The sequence below is a fragment of the Apodemus sylvaticus genome, chromosome 11 (assembly GCF_947179515.1).
Source record: "Apodemus sylvaticus chromosome 11, mApoSyl1.1, whole genome shotgun sequence".
Taxonomy (NCBI): domain Eukaryota; kingdom Metazoa; phylum Chordata; class Mammalia; order Rodentia; family Muridae; genus Apodemus; species Apodemus sylvaticus.
Genome location: NC_067482.1, coordinates 18789461 through 18812109, shown reverse-complemented (window position 1 = coordinate 18812109; position 22649 = coordinate 18789461). Strand labels below are relative to the sequence as shown.

Below are 22649 nucleotides of genomic sequence, written 5' to 3'. Positions count from 1 at the left end.
GAGCACGGTCAAAAAACCCAAGTCATATGTTGAAGTTGAGCACACGACGGCCCCTGTGGTGAACCTGGGTGGGTAATAACTGAACCAGAAGAGCTAACCAGGTCAGAGGAACATGGTACCAAATGCATATTATCATTTCTGCAGTTACATGAGCAGCTCAGAGTTGAGGTTTTAGCCCGAGGCAACGTGGAGGCAGCAAGGGAAACTGAGAACATGAACACTGAGGCTCAGGATTAAGGCTGGGAAGACAACTGAATGTCCTATATGTATGGAATGATCTAGAATCTAGAAGGAGTCTAAAATAACCGCAGTGTAGGCACCTACAGCTAGGACATAAAAAGTGCTATCAAGGTTTTTTGTTTGTTTGTTTTGTTTTGTTTTGTTTTGTTTTGTTTTTAGCAGAATTTTAAGAGCCCACTTAAGTGAGCCAATTCTTAACAAATAAAAAGTCCGGCCTCTTTCTGCCCCAGCTTTCAAATGGGTCTTTACCTACTTATCTAACACAGACCAGGGCCATTCAAATACTTTGATAAGCCTCTGAAATTGTTGCTTACAGAACAGTTACACATCTGGCCATTTTAAGTTTTCTATTTTTATTTTTTAATGAACCTGGAATGTCTAGAAGCCCACAGAGATGACAAAGAAACAAAAATAAGATTCAAATTCATCCAGATGAGTCATCAAATCTTGATGTTTCTGGGAAAATGTGAGAATTTTTGGAACGTAAAATACTACCCACTTGTGTTTTTAAGGACATCTTCACACTCTGCATTAAGGGGAAGGTGTTTTTACTAAACTGAGAAATGTCAAACTTCTATGCAAACTAAACTTCTAACTGAAGGACTTCACAGAACCAGCAGCTTCCACCATAGAGATGGGCATCCCAGCGCTGGCACTTCAGGATGGGATCCTGGCAGGTGCTTACGTGTGCCCAGAATTCCCTAGCACGGGTTCTGGAGGAAAGCAAGACAGAGCTCTAGCAGGCTCTAGAGGGACTGGTTTGGGAAGGAAGGGCACCAAGGGCGTCTGTCACTTAAGCCCTGCTTGGCTTCAGTGAGTTAGAAGGTATGTGGCTGAACTGTAAATGCTAATGTGCACTTTGTACCTTGTGGTTGGAACTGCAGCTGCTCAGCTGATGGGAACGAGCCACATCATGACTTGTGCCATTGATAGTGAGCTTAGCAAGAGATAAATGAGTTCCTTTTCCTATGGTGTGATTCAGCTGTCTAGAAGAAGCACTTGTTTGGTTATGTCAACTGCAATAAACATGGACATGAGACAGGATCATGGGAAGACGAGAGCTATACTTCAAGAGACACCTGGATATCAAATTTGAGCTGTAACATAACAACCCCTCTTGTTTTCCCAGTTGTTCAGAGCACCCATAAAATGGTTCTTCAATGCTTTCCCTGGAAACCAAGGAGCCCTCTTCCATTCTTGATGCTTATAAATTGGACTCAGTATGAACAAAGTATAGATATTGTCTATGCTATGACCCATCATGAACTCCCAAGACTACCATGAATTAAGTGACGTCCATGGCCATGCTTGGCTGTGTCTCCTACGTCTGTGTCATTCTCTGGGGGACTTGTTGGAAAATGTTGGTAGTTCAAGCTGATCACTGAAGTGTAGCCTGATATTGACATTAGGTGACATTCTTTGTGGATCTTCCCATGTTTTAGAGCAGGATTGTTTTACTGGAGTCCCTCAACACCCAGGGTAGAATATGAACGCACCCACCATTTTGTTTTTTACATTAAGTTTTCTTTACTTTGTGGACTTCATAATATTAAATTTTATAATATTCATAATATTAAATTTTAGCCATGAGATTATTTGACAGTTTCATATGCTCGGTTCAAAAATGTTTAATTTAAAACATTCTGGGGGCTGGAGAGATGGCTCAGAGGTTAAGAGCACTGACTGTTCTTCCAGAGGTCCTGAATTCAATTGCCAGTAACCACATGGTGGCTCACAACCATCTGCAATGGGATCTGATGCCCTGTTCTTGAGTGTAGGCATATATTTAAGCAGAACACTATATACATAGTAAATAAATAAATCTTTTTTTTAAAAAAAAAGCATTTTGTATGTGTATGTGTTTATAAAACAACTATTAATTGGAGAGAAGGCTCAGAGGTTAAGGGCTCTATCAGAGGTTCTAGCATCCATAGCAGGTGGGTTCACAGCTGTCTATAACTAAAGTTTCAGGGGCTCTGGAGCCTCTGGTCCTCACGGAGTGTTTGTGTGTGTGTGTGTGCGCGCATGCACATATGCACACACACACACACACACACACACAATAACAAAGTCTAATGAATTGACTATTGCTGGTATTAAGCTTGTGTTATTTGGGGGTTATAAAGCTGCAAACTTTCCAAACTGTGCATTAGGTATATGATGTAGTAATGATTTTTCACAACTGACTTCCACAATTCATAGTGTAAATGGTTGCCTGCCTCTGGAAAGGTAGAATCGGGAAATAAGATTTATTTCCAGAAAATAAATCCTTATCAGTAAGCCAGCTAACACTGTCATTCTAAAGTACTGATGTCTGTAAGCACTGGCAAAATGCTCAGAACCCACTTTATCCTGACTGTCTCCTTGAATCCTGGAATTGAAATCACATACTTCAGCAGGGCCTCTCCCAGAAGGGACTTTGGGTGCCAGGTCTCTTACCCTGGGCCTCTTTTTCTGGCTGGGCTATTGAAGAAAGAATGCCTCACCACCTGGCACACAGACCTTCCTCTGCTAGAAAAGTAGGTTAGCCCATTTCCATTGCAAATGAAGGGATTGGGTTCTAAAGGGAAAGCTGGGAGGCGAGTAGCAGAGGGCCATCTTAACTGAAGAGGACAGCGGCCTCCCTTGACATCAGAGTCCTGTGCAGGGGCACATGCCCTGAAGCTTCTGCCCTTTTCACAGAGGTAGAGTTCCTAGCTTCTCTAGAAACCATGCTAGAGTATGAAGAGCTGCCCCAGCTCAGGGCCAGGGAGGTGGAGAACTAGGCGGCAAATACAAGAAAGGCTCCAGATGTTTTGACTGTGCAAACTCCACCTTGAGAGAGCTCTTGCTACATTGGAGCAATGCTACTAAACCACACGAGGTGTGGACTGGGTAGAAAGATGGAACGTTTTCCCTTCTACTGTTTTGAATGCTAATTCTTTTGACCTTCTTTTTGAGTGGGGTCTCACTATGTAGCCCAGGTTGGCCTAGAACTAAGGAACCTCTTTCGTTGCCTCCTCTTCAGGCTTAAAGTTAAGAATCTGCATGCCTAACAGGTCCTCAGTGAATCCGGTGCAGCTGAGGGATTCCCACTTTGGGTCCAATTTTTTTTTTTTTAACATCTAAACGTGGAGAACCCAGGTGATATTATCCTTTTAAAAGAGAAGGGAGGCTCTCTCTGGGGAGAGTGACAGTTCGGATATGTAGTCCTTCTGACGAGGACTACACTGCTTCTGATGACTCTAAACTCGTATGACACAAAACCAGATGTCTCACGTGGATCATCACTTCACCCCTTGATGCGAAAGCAGCACCTGGGGACTAAGCACATGAACCCCTAATAATGCTCGACTACGGTCTCGGCCTCTGGTTCCATCCTCAACCCTGCGCAGCGGGACTCTGGTGAGGGACTGAAGTGTGTCAGGTGTGGTAGAAGCCGGGTACAGCCTTGAACAAAGTGCAGAGGCTTCTGCAGATGAGAATAACTTTGTAGCAGAAAGCACGGGAGGAAAAAGAACAAAGGAACGCCATTATCTGATAGGGAGTGCGATCTCTGAGAGGAAAACACGATTCTACGATACAGTGCTTAGGAAGAAGACATGCGAGAGATGGGACTCAGGAGGTCTGAGATAGTAAACAGAGACCTCAGTAATGGGACCCTCCAGTCAGAGGAAGAGCGAGGGAGAGATTCCAGGCAGACACACAGTGTATGGAGTGTGGGGCTTCTGAAGGAACGGTCATGATTCAAAATGAGGTTATAGAGGTCCTGCCAGCCTCTGAAGCTATGCTGAGGGATGTGCGTCTCTCTCTGAGCGCAGCAAGAAACCTTTGGAGGATTTGGCCAAGATAATGGGGGAACATGTAAGAGAGGAACATCTGATAGCTCAAAGAGAATGGGCCTCAGAAGGGAAGCCCCAGGAGGAGGCCATTGCAGTCCTTCAGACCAGAGAGCTCTCAGCTTCAATAGTGAAAGGCAGATGGTGTTTCAGAAGTGGAGTGATTGGCTGAGCTGTGAGGTAGTGGGCGGGGCGAATGGTTCCAAATGCCTGCTCCTCATTCACCCCTGCTGTGGTCTCTCTGTTTCAAGTTTTCCACTTCTTCCAAAACAAAGCTTAATGGAAATCTCTGAGGGGAAAAAAAAGTCACTTGGAAAGTAAACATGGCCATGCCACACTTCACTGGTTGTTGTTTGGACAGACGCAAGTGTTGCTGGGAAACGTTGTGGGTTGTGCGTGAAAGGTGAGGGACTCTGTGCTTGCTGAGAATGAAGAGCAACAGTGCCTCACACTCTGAGGGGTCCTCCCTGCTCCTTCTGGAGGGGAAATCGATCTGGCTATTCTAGAAGTCGTCCATTAGTTTCCTGTAAGCATCCAGCCTCACCAGTCCTGTGAGATTGTTGCTAGAAGTTGACCGGTGATTCTGGTGCCACTGACTTGAGCAAGCAGAGGGGCTCCCAGCGAGCGCCTTTACAGCACACAGCCTCACGGCCACTGTAACCTGCTCTGCCCTCACGACTCTGACCACTGAGTCTTCCCGTTTTGAAATAAATACACCAACCAACTGAGTAACACCTGCCTATCATTCACAGGACCTCCACTGAGCATAGGACATGTCTAATCTGCTTTGTTTAACATCCTTAAATGTCTTTCTCCTGCTCTTTGAGTACAATCCTCCGACCCTTATCATGACACAGGATGTTCTTGCCGTGGTCCCTCTTCCAGTTTTCTCTTTTAGTCTTCTTTTAAGAGTTGCTGTTGGATCTGGAGAGATGGCTCAGAGGTTAAGAGAACCCTTCTGCTCTTCCAGAGGTCCCAGGCATGACTCTCACAGCATGCATAGGGCAGCTCACAGCTCCATTGTCAGAGAATCTAATTCCCGGAGGAGAGGCCTTCTCCTGGCCTCTGCAGGCACCAGGTTTGCATATTGTGCACAGACGTATATGTAAACAGGACATCCATTTAAATAAAATAAGTATTTTTAATGTAAAAATAATATATACCTCAGCTAGCCTGGAACATTTTGCTTGCTGTAACTAATTCACTGGCCACAGACTTTCTGGACCAGGTACCTCTTGATCCTGTTCTTAGCTCCCTCCCTAGTCGGTACAGTCTCTCCCTGAACTCAGCAAGGTGAGGTTCTGTCCCTCCAGAGTGTTTCCCTCACTTTGTTTTGCCACCTTAGACCTGTACTTCCCAAGGAGCACAGCAGCCCAGCTACCTGGGAACTTCGCCAGGCAGATCCCCACCCCAGTCCCGAATGAAGACTCAGGAACTATGAGGGAGGAGGGCCTGGCCTCCGGGTAATTGTCTGGGCAAGTTGAGAGCTGTAACACGGGCCAGCAAGCTCCTTCTAGAAGGGTCCTGCTCTATTCCAACACCCTAGCTTTTCTTCTGGCAATAGCTTCTGGCTCAGGGCACACCCTTAGACCTCATTTGTTTAGGGAATAAAATATGGAAAATTGAATTCCAGCCTACTGTTGGGGATAGGGAGGTGAATATCTTTTTTTTACCAGTGCAATGAAGACGTCAGAAATTCATATAAATTCTGTACAGGTAATAAAAACAGGAGTGGGGTGGGGTGAGGTTGAAGTTTGACTTTCAGACTCTAGAAAAGTTTCTGTATATCTTGAAAGTACCTTGTTTTGTGACTCCACTGAAGTGATAGATTGGGAGACTATATAGCAGATAAACTTTACTGGTATTTGCAGGAACTTCTGTTGATACACTCAATGACTACTGAAAATCCTTATACTCTTTGGGAAATATTGGCTATAGAAAGTTTTTAACGAGTGCTGTGTCTCCGCACAGCTGGTGACATTGCCGAACTTTCTATGATGTAGCCCCAAGTGTGTCACTCAGCTTTTGAAAATAACCTCTTAGTTTCACCGTCAGTAATAATGTCGTGAAAATTTAAAAATGGTATCTACATTGAAAAATGTCCATGATTTAAATGTTCTAAGAACATTTCAAACCCCTTTGTCTCTGGCTTATTTTAAACTCTTGATTCTTTATTTAAAAACAAAAAGCAAAAAACCTTAGAAAGGTGTTCCACATCCTCCTTAATCCTAGGAGTTGTCTTCCTGGTAGTAATACCATCTACTTACAGACCTGTTTTCAGGGCTGGCTGGGCCTGTGCTCACTCCTTTGATCAGGAGACTCTGGGCTCCCCTCATAACAATGCCTTCTGGCTCTCTGAAACAGGTAGGAGGCAGCCTCAGGAACAAGGTCAGTTGCTTTGTGTATAAATTGTGCTTAGAAATGTAGGTGGCTGGTTCTTTTGACTCAGCAATGGGTACTAGCTGACATGCCCGGAACAAGAATCTATAAGGAGTAACGTACTTTCTGCATAGACGTATGACATCATGCTAATTAAACTTATTACCAAGGACAAGAATGCTCATGCGCCTCTTGGCCTGTGAAGGTTGATACCAGTTTCTAAGAAGCACAGAAAACCTAAACAGGTTCTGAAATCTGACCTGCATTTGAAACGGGAGTGGACCTTTTGTTTTTGTTTGTTTTAAATACGGGGTATTTACTCACTTCTCAAGTGTCCCAATTTTAAAAGGTAAAAGGAAGGTGCTTTGAAAGCAACCAAATGGAACCATATTTAATTTCGAACATTTGCATGGGCACCCAGCACAGTGGTGACTCCAGGCAATGAGGCAGCGACGAGAACCATAGTCATTGGAGTGTGAAGGGAACTGGTCCCACACCCTTGAGTCAGGCGGTCTGGAAACAAACTGTCGCCCAGTCCACCCAGTCCACCCAGTCCTAAGATACAAGTGCTTTACTGGCTGCGGTGCTAGGACCCACAGGGCCTCTTGTTTTATTGATCATATGTTAATTCTCATTGAATATGCTAAAACCAATTTTTCAATTAGCTCACTACTACTTTTTTCATATTTTGAAATCTATTTTATTAGCAATTTCTAACACTTTCCTGCATTTCAGTTCAAGCAAATGAAAAAAAAAAAAAACCCTTAATAAGTTGACAATTCTGGTTTTGTTTGCTATGATGCCAGATGCAAACGGGAAGCTGAAGACCATTTGAGGGGATAAACAAGCACGGGCTGTTTGCCAGTTGTGTGTGTACTGGAAACCATAATTAGCCAGCAGAGCTGGTATCATTTTTCAATGACGGTTTTGCAGAGATTTCTTACAGCTTCGGGAATTTTGTGGCAGGAAGTCAGAAGCAGCCAGAACTCCATCTCTTCCTCTTCTGATCAGCTCGAGGGATGCGGGAGAGTCACCTGGGATATCTATACTGTTGGTGAATTCTGAGCTCCACAGACCGCATACTGAAAGGTCTATCGTGATGCACACTGTCTGTGAAATTATGCTGTCTCCTGGTGATACGCAGTCATCCAGAGCCCCAGAGAGCACACAGAGAGCCCACCCAGACTATGGAAGAATTAAGTTCCTCAACCAACGGATTCAACGATAACTAATAAAGCTCCCTTCAGTCTTAGAATCTTTGGCAATACCCCCCAGCAATGCGTGGTTTCATGTGACATATTGCCAATAAGTAATACTATGGGGATATACATAGGTTTTTTGTTTTTAATGCATTTTTCTCTATATTATGGCTGAGTATTCGAAAACGCTTGTCAAGATATTTTTCAGAGAGGGGAAATACTAACTTTATATATTAGGTGTTAAGGTTAATGTGTAAGAAAACAGATGTACTGGTGAGCCAAAATAAACCCTTCCTTCCCCTCCCCCACAAAAAGGAAATAGGAATCTAAATACAGTCTGACTGAGGGCTGTGGCTGTACTGTGGAGCTAATTATGCATTACTGTTTTAATAAGTTGACAAGTTAATAAGTTGTTTTAATAATTTAGGTCAATTTAAGGTGTTATCCATTGCTCGTAATTTTATAACTGACTTTGCTTTCTTGTTATTTTCTCTAATAATATTTGCGAAAGCAAAGATTATGTATACTTATATTTTCTTAATATGTTCCATAAGTGTTAAAGATGAGCATCTATGTCGCATTTAATAGTCACTCCCTACCCCAGGCTCACCACTTTTATAAAACATATGCAAAATATCAGTAGCTCACACCTCAAGTGATTTACATTGTATCTAGTAGGGCCAAGCACTCCTGTTAAAAATAAGAGAGGCCATGAGACCTTCAGCTGTCAGTGAGAGAGCAGATGTTTTTAGAGACCTGATTTGTAGAAGTAACCTTACATTATTGGCACATATTGATCTAGCACTATTTCTGCCAACCAGCTTTATCAAAACAAAACTACAGCCATCTTGAAGACAGAAATCAAGGTGGTGTTTCTGTGTCACTGAATGCTGCCGTACCATTCAAAACATTTTAGGAAGATTTCCTTGAGTGGCACAGGAGAATATTTATAATCTAATGATGGACCTGTTTAAAAAAAGATATAGTGTGGCCAAAGCTTTGTAAAATAGAATCTGTGTCGGGGGTTGGTCTGGTACTGCTTTCTGAACGCTGAATTCTGTACCTCAAGATCTGATGGCCCTGAGACAACTGAATTCCCATATACTCAAGTCTTTGCTCCCTCATTTAAAACTACTGGTTAAATAAAAGGGTCTGCAGCCAATTACTGGAAAGAAGAGAAACAGGTGGAATTTCAGTCTCAGTCAGGGGCCATGAGGAATAGAAGAGAGGATGGAGAAGGGACTTGGAGGAGGAGGAAGACAAGAGAGAACAGGAGGTCTCCATTAGATATGATGGACCAGACTTGGGCACGTTCGGGTACCATTTGAGTCTGTGTTACCACACTTTGTCTTTCTCGGTATCTGCCCTGGATCAGCGAGATTCAACTCTCATCTTTCTGGTTTTTAAACTTCTATTGTTCCCAGAGCAATAGAATACACTATTTACTATTTTTGGAAATTAGGTAAGGATATTGCCCATATCTTATGCAATCTCAGGTCAAGAGGAGAATGGAATGTGCAAGAAACAGAAAGACAGAGAGAGCACGAAGGAACAAACGTGATTACTGGCCTCAGAATAAACTCTGAGTGTATTGGTATCATTCATGAGGAACTTTTATCTCCTCAGTTAGGTCTTTGTGAATGTTTGAATTATTAAAACTGAAACATAATTTTAAGTGAAATCAGGTAAATGTTTATGAAGTCTGAGTGGTCATCCTATGACAGTACGGCTTAGCCATCTTACCTAGTATCTTACCCAGTGACTCACAGCACTGATCATGCTGGTCACAGGTCATTCCAAAAAGCTCCAAATGGCATGTTCTACCAGTGACTGGAGCAGAACATATCACGCAGTTGTGTGGTGTATGGTTACCTGGTTATGAATGTCCTCTCATTGACAAAGATCCAGGAAGGGAACTGGTGATCCATCGCTGTCATCCTTTCTCCCTTCCCAAGACGATCTGAGGATGCCCTAAAACATTAGAACGGTATTACTGCTCTCCTTCTATTAGTTTCTTACATAGATTGAATATTTGCTTATGTCATTAATGTATATGAGAAGGTTTTAACCCTGTGTGAGGGGTTACAATTCTTATACTGCAGCAGCCTAACCCAAAGTGGCTGGACCCTGGAAATGGACACGATCCAGGCACTGAACTCAAGTTCTGGCTAGAGAGCTGTCTTTGTATGATGCAATAGCCGCCAACTCTCCTGCAGACACTGGAACCTGAGATCAGATATCATCCGTCAGCTATATGATGAGTTCACATATATGGCACTAGGGTGTGAGCCACATGTATTAAACATATTTTTTCTTAGTCTGTTTTGCATAAATAGATATGCAATTGTCATTGCTTTGAACCTGATGAATCACAAGCACTATATTCAGGATCAAAAGCTGGGCTGGAAAGAAAATTTCAATTTTCTTAACAAATGGAACCCAGATGGGATATTTTTTTATTTTCATAGCAGACTGTTTGGGTAGGGTTAGAAGAATAGAAGACATTATACATCCTAATTCCCTGGGATACCTGGAAGGAAAGGAAGAAAAGAGGAGAGGAGAGGAGAGGAGAGGAGAGGAGAGGAGAGGAGAGGAGGGGAGGGGAGGAGAGGGGAGGGGAGGGGATGGGATAGGAGGGGAGGGAATGGGAGGGGAGGGGATGGGAGGGGAGGGGAGAGGAGAGGAGAGGAGGGTGAGAGGAGGGGAGGGGATGGGAGGGGAGGGAGAAGAAAGGAGGAGGAGGAAGAAGAAGAGGAAGAAGAGGAAGAAGAAAGAAAGAAAGGAAGGAAGGAAGGAAGGAAGGAAGGAAGGAAGAAAGAAGGAGGAAGAGGAAGAAGAAGAACAAGAAGGAGAAAAGGGAAATGGAGAAGAGGAGGAGAAGGAAGGAAGGAGTGAGAGAAGAAGCAGGAAGAGAAGACATAGAAGAAATGAAAAGAAGAAAGAAAAGGAGGAAAGAAGAAAGGAGACTCCTTCATCTACCTTTCCGACCATCACATCACTCTCTTGGTGCCAACCTTCCAGGATTTCCTCCCTAGTTCGCATGGCCTAAGTCTCTTAACGTGGCACGTTGTTTTCTTTACTTGTTCTCATACGTGTCTTTACAAACTCGGCACTGAAGCACTTCTTCAGTGTCAGGCTTTGTGCAATGAAATTTCATACCATCAAGTTTCCCCTCATCTATTCAGCTTGATCACAAGGCAACCTTCACTGCGGGTCCAGATGTCTCTCAGTCCTACGGGACTCCTTTGTACATCTACCTATTGCTGCTTTATCCACACCACTCTGATTCTGGTTTTCTGCTTCCAAAATTGTCATTACTGTCTTATGTCCCATGTACTTTGGTGCTTCCCTTGTTCAAATCATGGTTGGTGTTCTTCTACTTTGGAATAATACTCTTCGATGGCAAACCATTGCCCAAGGCCTGTGTCATAGAGGACGCACACTAGAAGGGACAAATTCTAGCCACAATCATCTCCGTGACATGCTGTCTTCCAACAAAGACACAATTTGTCCTCGTGCCTAACAAATTGCAGTCATGCATTCACAGGATTTGAGGGATCTGAATGTCTGCCTACACAGGCCTTGCTCTAGCTTCTAAACCCAGAGTGTTGCTTTTATATTTTTTCATTCTTAGAACCTACCACAAAGCACCACAGGTATCCCATACCAAGGGCCTCCAGTGATAGCGATGTGGCCCAAACACTACCTTCTCCCTCCTGGATCAACTTATGGGTTATTTACCATCTATTTGCTTAATTTACCCCACTCCATGCCTCTCCTTCCACACTTGAGTCATCTGTACTTTGTTAAACTCTCCATGTTGACTGCCTCAAAGCAGCATTAGGTGGCAATGAGCTTTCTCTTCGCCTGATAAGCTTTCTTCTTAAGCTTCTGAGATGAAACAGCCACAGCGACTTTGCTCTCCTTTCTTGTCACCTCAGGGCTCTCAGCATCTTAGTCTGTTCTGCTGACCCCCTTCTATACTTCATAACTACTAGCAGCTTCCAGAGTCTATTCCCGCTTCACTCCCCTAGCTATATTTCCAAGCAAATGATTCTGTGGACCAATCCACTCAGCTCCTTCTAGAACCTGAATTCTAGACTCATGCCACCACCACGTTTCTATTAAGAAGTCTTAACAGCCTTGCTAGATATATAATTAGAAGCACGTGGATATAATAGAAGCATGAGTGTCCTGTCAATTCTAGTACTTCCTGCTTCACAATTCCTTCCCTTCCACCCAATTGGGCTTCCTTCTGTCATAAGCACGCGTAAGTTCTCTTTGACTGCACTTTTAATAGAACCTGAATTCAAGACCTGGAGAGCTGTCTTGCCCGCTGTTACACAGGATGACCCAGAAGGCAAATTGTCACGAAGCACTGAGGACATTTGGAAGTGAAGGCTGGCAGTGGACATCCACGTGACAGCGCAGTGAAGAAGCAATGGGCCAAAGGTCTATTGCAGTCGCTTTCCATCGGTCCCATCTCATCTCTCTGCATTCATAAAATGTCTGAAATACCATTAAGGACAGGCAAACAACCATTGTTCAAGTATGTCGTCAGATGGTGATCTGTGCTAAGGTAAAGCACGGCTGATGGATTTCTAAGACTCTGGAAGATAGAGACTTAGTGAGCAAGGCTGGGAAGAGAATTTATGGACAAGAAATTAAGAACTGTGCATGTAGGTAGGGTATGACAACTGAATAAAAACAATATTGAACAGGCATGATCCTCAAACTGCCTAATAAAATGTTCAGAAGCGTCTCAATAACTAAAAAGTAAGAGAAGAGTAATATCTCAGTCACTTTGTTTACTCAGAGGAAAGCATGCATCTGTAAATTCAGATTTTTTTTTTCCTTCTCCCTCATAGTCCTGTTCACCATGACTCAGCAAATGAAAACCTTGGGGCATTCTGATGAAAATCTTCCAAATTGGTAAGACTTGATGGGCTAAAGGTTTGAATCAGTTATCACAAAAAACTCAGGGGGGGGAGTAATAATTGAATCAGAAGGATCAGAGTTAAAGAGGATGAAGGAAAACAAGGAAGAACTGTAAGTCTAGAACTTTCTGAGGTCATACTTCAGGCAGCCAGTTCTTTGGTGGAACACAGTGCTCTAAGGACTGAGAAGGAAGACGGTTGCTACGAACACGCTCTTTGACAGCAAGTCATCCTCACTACCAGGCCCAGGGGCGCGAATTGACTGACTTAGATTACATGAAAAATAGGAGCACCGGTTTAATAAGCTGGGTTATTTACTTTTCCATTTTGCCCCATAGGACGGATTTAAGAGACCGAAAATTTGACAATGTAATCAAGTCTTAGAGAGCCCTGGGGGACAACAGGCAGGTTTAATTAAGGGGAGCCAACGGGATGGAAGATGCCCAGGGAAGTGGAATCATTCTTAGCTGGCAGATGGATCTGGAGCCTTCAGAGTCGGTGACAGACAGCACCAGTGTGTGGGCTGCCCTGCGAACTGAGAAAATAATGAGGAGGGATTTGGGGTTCACTTCCTCCAGCTCTGTGTTCCTGCTTACAGGTAGGCATGCCTGGATTTGCCAGTTACCAGAATGAGGCCAGAGGTACAGGGAGGAAGAAGGAAATTCAATTCTCAGGGGATGCAAATAGACTAGTCAAAATGCCTTCCAGTGCCCGACCAGGGATACCTTCAGTGGTCATTTATTTAAAAGTGGACATTTTGGTTCACTCATTTGAATATCCAACCAAGTTTTCCTGAGTGTCTTCTCCAAGGCTGCTGCCATGCCCAGTATAGAAACGTAGCCTATATCTGAATGTATAGCCAGTGGGTCAGGTTCTTTGAAAAAGAGCTAAATAGAAAACCAAAGCACAATAATATTGCTAATCCCCTAGGACATCGCTGGCTTCTGAGCTTTTATAATAAATTACCCACAGCTTGCTAATCACTTAACTGCTCTCTTTCCCCATTTTCCCAGACTGCTTTTTCCTTGAGTCAACGACTAGATTCTTCTCAGCAGGACTGTTACCACTCATTTTCATCATTTAGAGTCAGCCACTGAAGTGTACATATAAAAATCCATAAAATATTAAGTATACTCAACCTATAAGGAAATATTAAAGTATTAATAACCAATATTAAGGGCTACAGGAGGATGATTTCCCTTTCGATTTCATCCATACGCTTTCAGAACATATGTAACAAACTTATCTTACGGTACACATCTGCCTACATTAAAAGTAACTAAGAAACAATAATCCCAGAAGTATCACATGGGAAGTAGAACTTTGCATTTTAATTATGAGGTAAGGTTATATTAAGGTCTATAAGCATAGCATTATTTTTTTAAGAGAAAATTGTTCTAGCTTGGAGAAGCAATGGGAATGTGCAAATATGTACTGTGTTCTAAAGTAAAGATGTTTACTCCAAGTTTGGACGACGAAAGGTCGGAACTGCAAGCAGTTCTCTCTTAAGGGAAACGAGAGGCTGCTCTAAGCTACCTGTAACTCCATGCATCATCCGGTTTCCGAAAGACGGAAAAGAGCTCATAGAAATATGGTTTCCAGGAAATGCTTGGCTCTGTACCTTTCTCTTCTACATCACCTTGTTGAGGTGATTGACCGTTGCCTCAGAATTCAAGAGCAGCCTTGAATTCCCGGTCTTCCTTCACCCCTAAGTACTGTGATCGCAGGTGTGTATAACCATACCTGGTTTTAAACTTCTTTTTATCTCAACTTGTGAATTTAAGGCAGTATTAAATAGGGTATTGGACCCAAAGATTGGGCTTCCATACAAGCATGCTCTCAGTTCATAGGAGTGGCCCTAAAATCCCCTGCATGGCCCCATGCATGGCCCCATGCACTCATGCAGTGCACTGTATTCGTCTCGAGATGCCTTGGGGACACGTAGAAAACAGGAATAGAAGAATGGGCACATTGACCATCAACTGGGGACTGCAGGCATCTCTTCCCCTCAGCCAGCAACTGCTGCTGCCGAGGTCAGGCTCAAGAATTGCCTGCTGCCTCCCAGATTCCAAATGGAGATTCTAAAAGATGATATCCCAGGGATCAGGACTCACTTTTCCTAGTCATTTACTGGCTGTAAAATAACCTCACTTTCCTATTCACTTACTGGCTATAAAATAATGAACACGTTTCCTTTTGAGCCCCACTGACTAGGCCCCGAGTCCTGATGAGTGCTGCCTTCCACACAGTCTGATCCCTTGCTAGAGGAGCTATCCCTATGCCCATCAGCTGGAATCAGGGTAGCAGCTCCTGGGGAAGCCCTGTCTTGAAAGACACAGGTTCATTTTTTGCAAAGGAATTGTTCCCTACCATAGATTTCTAATGAGAGAGAGTACCAAGAAGTACTTTTCAGAAGCAGGGTTGTCAATACTTGAATATTTCATTTTTATTCTTCTAAACCATGTTTTTCTGTTTTTTATACATGAGTATGGATTGCATTTATACCATTTCTACCTACTCTCTCCCCTGACTAACTCTTCTCATGCTGCTCCCTCTCTAATTCACCATCTGCCCTTCTTTAGTTATCATTGTCCATGCGCATGCGCAGACACAGCGGTAACTATAAACTCCATCTCTGAGTGGATTATTCAGTGTCACGTGCATTTGCCAGCTACTCATTCACTGAGGGTTAACATCCAGAATGCAGAGAGCTATTTAAAAACCCAAGGAGTCCAGAAAACCAATGAGCCAGCTAAACACAGGACACAGAGTTGTCCTGCTTTCCTCTCTGTTGCTATGATGAACACAATTACTAAAAGTCATGCAGATAGGAAAGGATTTATTTCTGCTTACAGGTTCTAATCCACCATGAATGGAAGTCAGGTAGGAACTCAAGGCAGGATCCTGTAGACAAGAACTAAAGCAGAGGCCAAGAAGAAAGGGTGTCTGCTTGCTGGCTCTCTATGGTTTGCTCAGCCTGATGTATATATATATATGCATGTATACATGTATGTATATATGTATGTATGTATACATGCATGTATGTATATATACATGTATGTATGCATATGTGCACATGTGTAGATGTATGTATGTACATATGTACGTATGAATATAAATGCATATAGTTATATATGTAGTTGTATATGTATACATATATGTATTATTAATGATGCATATTTATTAAATAATTATATATACTTTGGATATGCCATCCACAGTGGGATGGGTCTTCCCACATCAATCATTAAAAAAATGCCCCACGCTCTTACCTACAGGCCCATCTGATAAAGGTGATTCGTTAACTGATTTTCCCTCTTCTCAGATATGTCTAGATTTGTGTCAAATTGAGGAAGACTAATAAGTGCTCAACGAGAGCTCTCAAAAGAAGAAACGCAAATGGCTAAAATACATCTTCAAAGGTGTTCAATGTTCTTAGCAATTAGGGAGATGAGGTTTTATCTTATTCCAGTCAAAACGGCTGGGATCCAGAAAACAACCAACAACAGACGTGGGAGACAGGGGTCCCACACATCCACTGTCGGTGAGAGTGCAAACTGATTCAGTCGCCACTGTGGGATCCAGCGTGGGGACCGCTCAGAAAGCGGAAAGTAAGATTGCCACCTGACCCAGCTACAGTCCTCCCTGCCCTACACCAAGGACTCCACATCCATCCCAGACAGCTGCTCAGCGTGTTCATGCCACTGCTCACGACAGCCAGGGAAAGGAAACAAGCCACGTGCCCTTCATCCACGTGCCCTTCACCCACGTGCCCTTCACCTGGTGGATGACTTGGATATTTTTAAAATATTACATTTTCACATGAAGTCTAATTCTGTGTTTCTAAAGCCTCCCCAGAATCCTCTGTCTACATTATAATCAAGGAGTTTATTCAAGTAAATGGACATTTAGCATTAAACATCTAGTTTAATTATAATTATAATATACTTACTTTTAGTAACTAAAGTAGGAGTTGAGTCTACAACATTTAATGTTATATTATTTGCATTATGTCATACTATTTTAAATATAATTAGAAAAGTTCATTATTTCTTATATACCCTCATTTTTCTCTCTGATTGAGTAGCACATTCTTTAATTGCAATAAAGGATTATATAACTTAGGAATAACAAATATATATATATATATATATCATATAAGTTAACCAGGAAGAGTTTTTATGAGGTTAAAGAGATTCATCTCAATATTAAAATATTAAATATAGTCAAATAGATTTATCTTAAAAATCTTATAGATTTATCAATATATTCATATATTGTTAGGAAATATAAAGTCAAATATTTTAAATTGTATTCAACAGTTTATATTCAGTATAATAAATGAAAAATGTTTAGTTATTATTCTGAGTTAGTCTATGTAAATCAGATTATTTTACAAGCCAAACTGCACTAGTCACTGCTAGATCCTAGAAGACAATAGCACAACAAACTTCAGTTGGTTTGACTTTAGAAATCTACTCATAATTCTTCAGTCAATATCTCATTAGAAGTGCATAAGGAAATTCAAGTTTTATAATGGGAAAAAAAAACAAACACTTAAGACAATGATGATTTACATTGTGAACCATTTAGCAATATTCAGGGAAAACTCACAGCAAGAGCCAAAAAGTGTCCTTTACAGGACACCATATAAAAGGAAGCCACTTCCTTGTCATTTAAGCTGAAGAGTTAGAGGCTGACAAAGCATAGGTACCAGACTGTTAGAATATAAAGAAAAGCCACCATCATTTGACTGTAAACCATTCAATGTGTGTTACAACAGAAGGGCTTGGCCCAGATGGTCCAATTTGATGAAAATCCTTCAAAGGCAGTCTTTCATGAGAAACTTAAAGGCCAGGGCTTTACAGCATAAAATAGATAGTAATTTTCCTAATAAAGATGTTTTTATTTCCTCAGACATAAACACGAGAAATAAAAGTGGATGATGTGTAAGTTTAAGCGGCCACCAGGTCTGCTAAACACGTGGAAGTGAGAAGGTGGCAGTCTCACCGCTACCGAGAGCTGGGGCTGCTTGCCAGCGGCCACCAGCCCAGCCTCACGAGCACTGCTCTCTCCCAGCATCCCCAGGGTCTGGTGCTGTCTGTCCAGCTCAGGTCAGTTTGTCCTCCCCAGCGCCCGTTTCTCAGATCTGCAGAATTGTGGGTGCCGACATACAATGCCACTTGTGGAACACCTGCCACCTGTTTAATCCCCACTAAAGCGCCCTGTGACACACAGTATCAGGTTTGTCTTATAGATGTCTGACTCTTGAGGTTTAGATACGGGGAAGTAGCATTCAAAGTGACAAACTAGCAAGTGGCAGACACAAGATTTGATCCTGTGACTCTCTAGATTCAGAATCTTGATGATCTCAGATGTCTGGGTGATTAGGGTCATCCTCACATTATTTGCTGAGGTCTTCAATTATATCCCAATCCCTTTTCAGTGACACCGATTTACCTTGAAGAAAGGAATATTTAACTGATCCCTCAATGTAAAGGATCTTTCCTTTTTGATGTAGTCATGTATTACAAACTTGAAATGCAAGAAAAAGAAGCTCAGGACAAGTCAGTGAGGTGGCTGTTTGGGAAAGGGGAGGGCAGGGTGGCCTTGCTGCTCCAAACGCTCCCCTTTACTCTTCTCTCCCACCCTCCTCACAGGCTTACCTTGTCCAGGAAAGAGTATTCTGAGAAAATTCTGATTTAAGGCCAACTCACACCGGGGCTGAGTTTGCGCTGATGCACGCACTGGTTTACCCTTCCTGACTGTAGATTCCGCTTTCTCTGGACCCACTCCAAAAGCTCCCCGGACCCCTACCTGGCGTGTGTGTGGACTGAGTGGGGCTCTTCCCTGCCTTCCACCTCCAAGTTCACCTGCTATGGTCACGCGGGGCAAAAGAGACTCTTGTGATCAAGCAGCGTGGAGCCCGAGGTGGCGAGTGTCCCTTGCAGTAGTGGGAAGGCGGAGCTGCCCGCGGGTGTCCAGCGTCCTTTCACTCACCTGAGCACTCACCTGCTCCGAGCCAGCCAAAGCAGCCAGGGCGGAGGACACATGGCTGGCCCCACAGTGCTGCTCCCGGCAGGCAGGCACAGTTTCGCAGCCCCAGGGGGCAGTTAATTATTTCTAGGCTGCACATCGCAGGGGGTGTGAGCAAGCTGAGCCACGCCCAGTGCCTCGGTGCATGTTGGGAGTGTTTACTCTGTCCTTGCGGCCAGCAGGTACCCTGCTCCCTGTCGGGGTTCTACCGTAGTGGACTGACCAAAGGTGGGAACCTTTGTCAGTGACAGGTTACATGATTTTGCCAGCCATCTGTGCTGTAGATAAACGGCTCCAGCTAGGATTCTCTGCGTTTTGTTTTTGAAAAGTTAATTTGTCTTTCAGCTTGAGAGTTCTTAATTTTCTTTTCCTTGGTCTTGGCTTCTTGCCAGCACCTTTGCACCCAAGACTTTTTTTTTTCTTCTTCACACCCTTAGGGTGCGCCAGAACCTTTCAGGCAGCTTGCAACAACAGGACTCAGCTGCCTGGTCTGGTCACCTGACTTAATGGGTCTTGGGTAGCTTTATTATTATTTCAAGAGAAGGTGAGGCAGGGTTGACTTGTGTCCTCTGAGGTGGATTCTTAAATGAACGGAATGTTTGACAGTGACGCTAGAGTCACAGTGTTTGTTTGATGTGTCTATCCATAGGATGTGGTGCCTTCCATAGGATTCTAAACTCACGCGGAAAGGGTCAGACAGTTGAGTTAGCCTGTGGCCAATGAAAAAGCTGAAGGGCTTTGAGATTTAACAGGCATTGAGTGTTAGAGTCCTGAGTAAGGCCGGGTCCGGGTATTACTTCTACTAGTTTGGCCACGTTGGCCCACGATATCCTGGTGTGTGGTTGCTAGTGTGGGCTGACCTTTGGATGATAAGGAACAGGACCTGCAGTGTTTACAGCTCAGATCCTGTCTGCACCCAGTCACCTGTGCTCCAAGGGATCTCCTGTTTGTTTTCAGTGTCTGGGCAACCTGTGTTTCTGACTTTCTCCTTAGCCTTCCAAGGAGAGGTATAGTTTTTCCGTATAATGTAAAGCCACATAACATGTACAATGTGATTTAGACAACACAGAATTGCAACAAAAATATTGACAAATCTATCTCTGAAATAAAATTATTGTAAGCAATGGGATGACTGTCATGGCTGATGTAATTACTCTGTGAACATATCTAAAGGTGGCTGCATAATTTGCTGTTTTATACCTTACCTTTATCTCATAAAAGATACTGTGAACAATTTACCATATGTCGGGTTGGGTTATTTTTTTTTCTTACAATGTGTTTTAACTAGCGGCGCTGTAATATGCCATATGCATAGACCATTATTTATTTAAGCAGTTCCTTATTGAGAGAAAGTTTTACTTCTAAACAACACTACAGTGAATGTTTTCATATAATTGCACCAAACCGTGGCTGTGAACTTACAACCTTCAAAGTGAGATAGCAGGATGAAAAGGACTGTATAATTTAAATTATATTAAAATTTATTTTACTTTTATCTTGTGAGCATGGGTGTTTTGCCTGTGGTGTGGACATTGTCTGCTTTCCATGCCTGATGGGGTGAAAACAGGGTGTTGTGTCCCCTGGCACTGGAGTTACAGATAGGAACTAGTCACCATGTGGGTGCTGGGAACTGAACCTGGGTTCTCTGCAAGAGCTACAAGTGCTAAGTCCCTAGCCATGCCTCTAGACTCTAAACGTTTTCCAATCCAAAGAATAATTTCTTAATTTTATAACCCTAGGGCAATACGCTTTCACGAGTAGGTGTACTTTTTTCCAATCATTATCAGTTTGAAAGTTTAAAATTCATATTTTATTATTTTATTTTATTTTATTTATTTTATTTTATTTTATTTTATTTTGAGACAGGGCTCACTTGGTAACCTATACCAGTCTCCACGTCTCTGCTTTTCGGTTCTTTTTCTGAGCGCTGGGATGCAGGTTCATGCCATCCTCAGCTGATACCTGTTGTAAACGTGTACAGAATTAGTTACTAGTAAAATCGGAGTCTTCCTTACATTAACCTTGCATAGCCACGTTTTTTGTCAAAATTTGCTCTTCCCTCATCTTCTTCTTCCTTGAAATGTGTCTTTACAGGGGAGGCATACCACTCTTCGTTGGATACGCTGTGGCCGGATTTCCCAAGCCTTTCCTTTACAGCCTGGTCTTGCTTGGGACATTCTTGATGTATGAAAGTTTCACAAACAAATAGCCAAATCTATTTTCTTCGTTATTTTGTAACTGAGTTTCCTAAAAAGCGTTTCTGTTCATACATGTGTCCATTTTCTTCTAGGTTTTTCTTCAGATATTATTCACTCATTAGATTCTACCCATCTGGATATCTTACATTAAAAACGATAAAATTTAAATCTTACTTCATTTTTTTTTAAAATCCTCAACTTTTAAATCAGTCTTACTTATCAAATCATACAAAGTGTTGGTTCCACATGAAGTTGGGGGTCCTATATGGGGATCCCGTATGTCTCAATTTCACCCCTCCCCCCAGCCTAGCACAGAGCTCTGCAGAGGAGTCTTGGTCTGCCCTGGGGCCTTCTTTTTCTCCTCCCATGCCCAGCAAATTGGTGAGTCCGGATATATCCTGTCTCCTCTGCTCTCACCCTACATCAGGCCTGCATGGGCCTGGACTGGACACTACAATGGCCTCCTGATTGTTCTCTCTGTCTTCACTCTGCCTTACGGTAACTCATGCTCCACCCCAGCCAGCAGGATCTTTTATAAACGATTCCCATCACGGCACACTAACTCCCTTTGCTAAGAGCCTTTCTGGTGGTTGCCGCATACACGTGGAATGAACTCTAAATCTGGCCTCCTTACTGAGACCTAAAAGATCTCGCTCACCCCTTTCGGCTTTGTTGATTCTCTGCTTTCCCGGTGCTTCCTGTACAGTGTTCTCCAGGGTTAGCTTTTCTCCTGGAACAGACCAACCTTGTTCCTGCTTTCCTGCCTCTGTACTTGGTACTGTGACTGCCAAGAAATCTTTGTTCTGGTCAGAGCGTCTTCTCACTGTTCTTTTTCCCCCCAAATGCTACCTTCTCAGGGAGGCCTTCCCGATGACACCATTTTGAAGAAAGGGGCCATTCTTTCTCTACCACAGCATCTTTTTTTTTTGGTTGTGTGCATGGCGGTTCTCATTGTCTAAACGCATCTTACATTTCAGGTAATTTCTTTATCTTGTATATTTTCTCATTAAAACAGAAGCTCCGAGAGAGGTCTGATACTGTGGCGGTGCGATAGGTCCCCAGAGTCTCAAGCATTTAAACACTTGGTCCCAGGGCAGTGCTGTTTGAGGAGGCTTAGGTGGAATAGCCCTGATGGAGAAATGAGTCAGCGGGGGTGGGATTTGTTACTAAAACCTTCCCGCCACTTATAATTTGCTCCCTTTGCTTTGTGCTTTTGGTCAAGGATGCGAGCTCACGGCACCCTCTCCTGCCGCCATGTTTGCTGCTTGCCGCCGTGGTCCCCAACTGTGATGGACTCTGATCTCTGGAACCATAAGCCCAAAGAAACCCTTCCTTCTATAACTTGCCTTTATCATGGTGCTTTATCAGAGACACAGAGGATTGACTGTCTTTGGTGTCCACCGTAATGCCTGACCCAAGCCGGAGGCTCAAGAAGCCTTGTATCAGAAAGAGTGGTGATGGTAAATATATTTTGGAATAGGCAAAAATGCACATAGTAATGTTTCCTCATTTGAAATGGCACTTTCTACAATAAACAAATATAAGGTGGAACTAGAATTTACATCTGCTTTTATGGCCTGTCTCTCTGCAGTATCACTAGTCCATACCATTGGCTCTGTAGAACAACTTAACCTGACTGTCACTGCTAAACATTCCTTGATTATTTTTGACTTGTAATATTATGAATAATATATTATTCCTACAGAATACTAAGAGCTAGCTACTTCTTTACTCTATTCATTATGAAGCTTTATCAAAATCTTCTAGGCCTAGTGTATGAATATTAGCAATCGATAATTTCAGGTTAAAATCAGAAAGGTTTCCTTGGTCGTTGAGTTTTTT

General features: G+C 42.9%; 1 protein-coding gene across 3 annotated transcripts in view; it reads right to left on the bottom strand.

The window, feature by feature from the left end:
* Positions 1–18674, bottom strand: part of Rassf6 (Ras association domain family member 6) — a 36156-nt gene extending 17482 nt beyond the window's left edge. Inside the window, exons 1-2 of one of the 3 annotated variants that reach the window (XM_052199281.1) lie at positions 18586–18674; positions 9509–9607 (exon numbers count right to left, since the gene is read on the bottom strand). In XM_052199281.1, coding sequence (XP_052055241.1) covers positions 9509–9607; positions 18586–18626 — 140 coding nt within the window. In that variant the 5' untranslated portion in view covers positions 18627–18674. Of the gene's footprint in view, positions 1–9508; positions 9608–11952; positions 12197–18573 lie in introns of those variants that run through there. The other 2 variants (XM_052199282.1, XM_052199283.1) reach the window with 2 other exon arrangements.
* Between the last annotated feature and the right edge of the window lie 3975 nt (positions 18675–22649).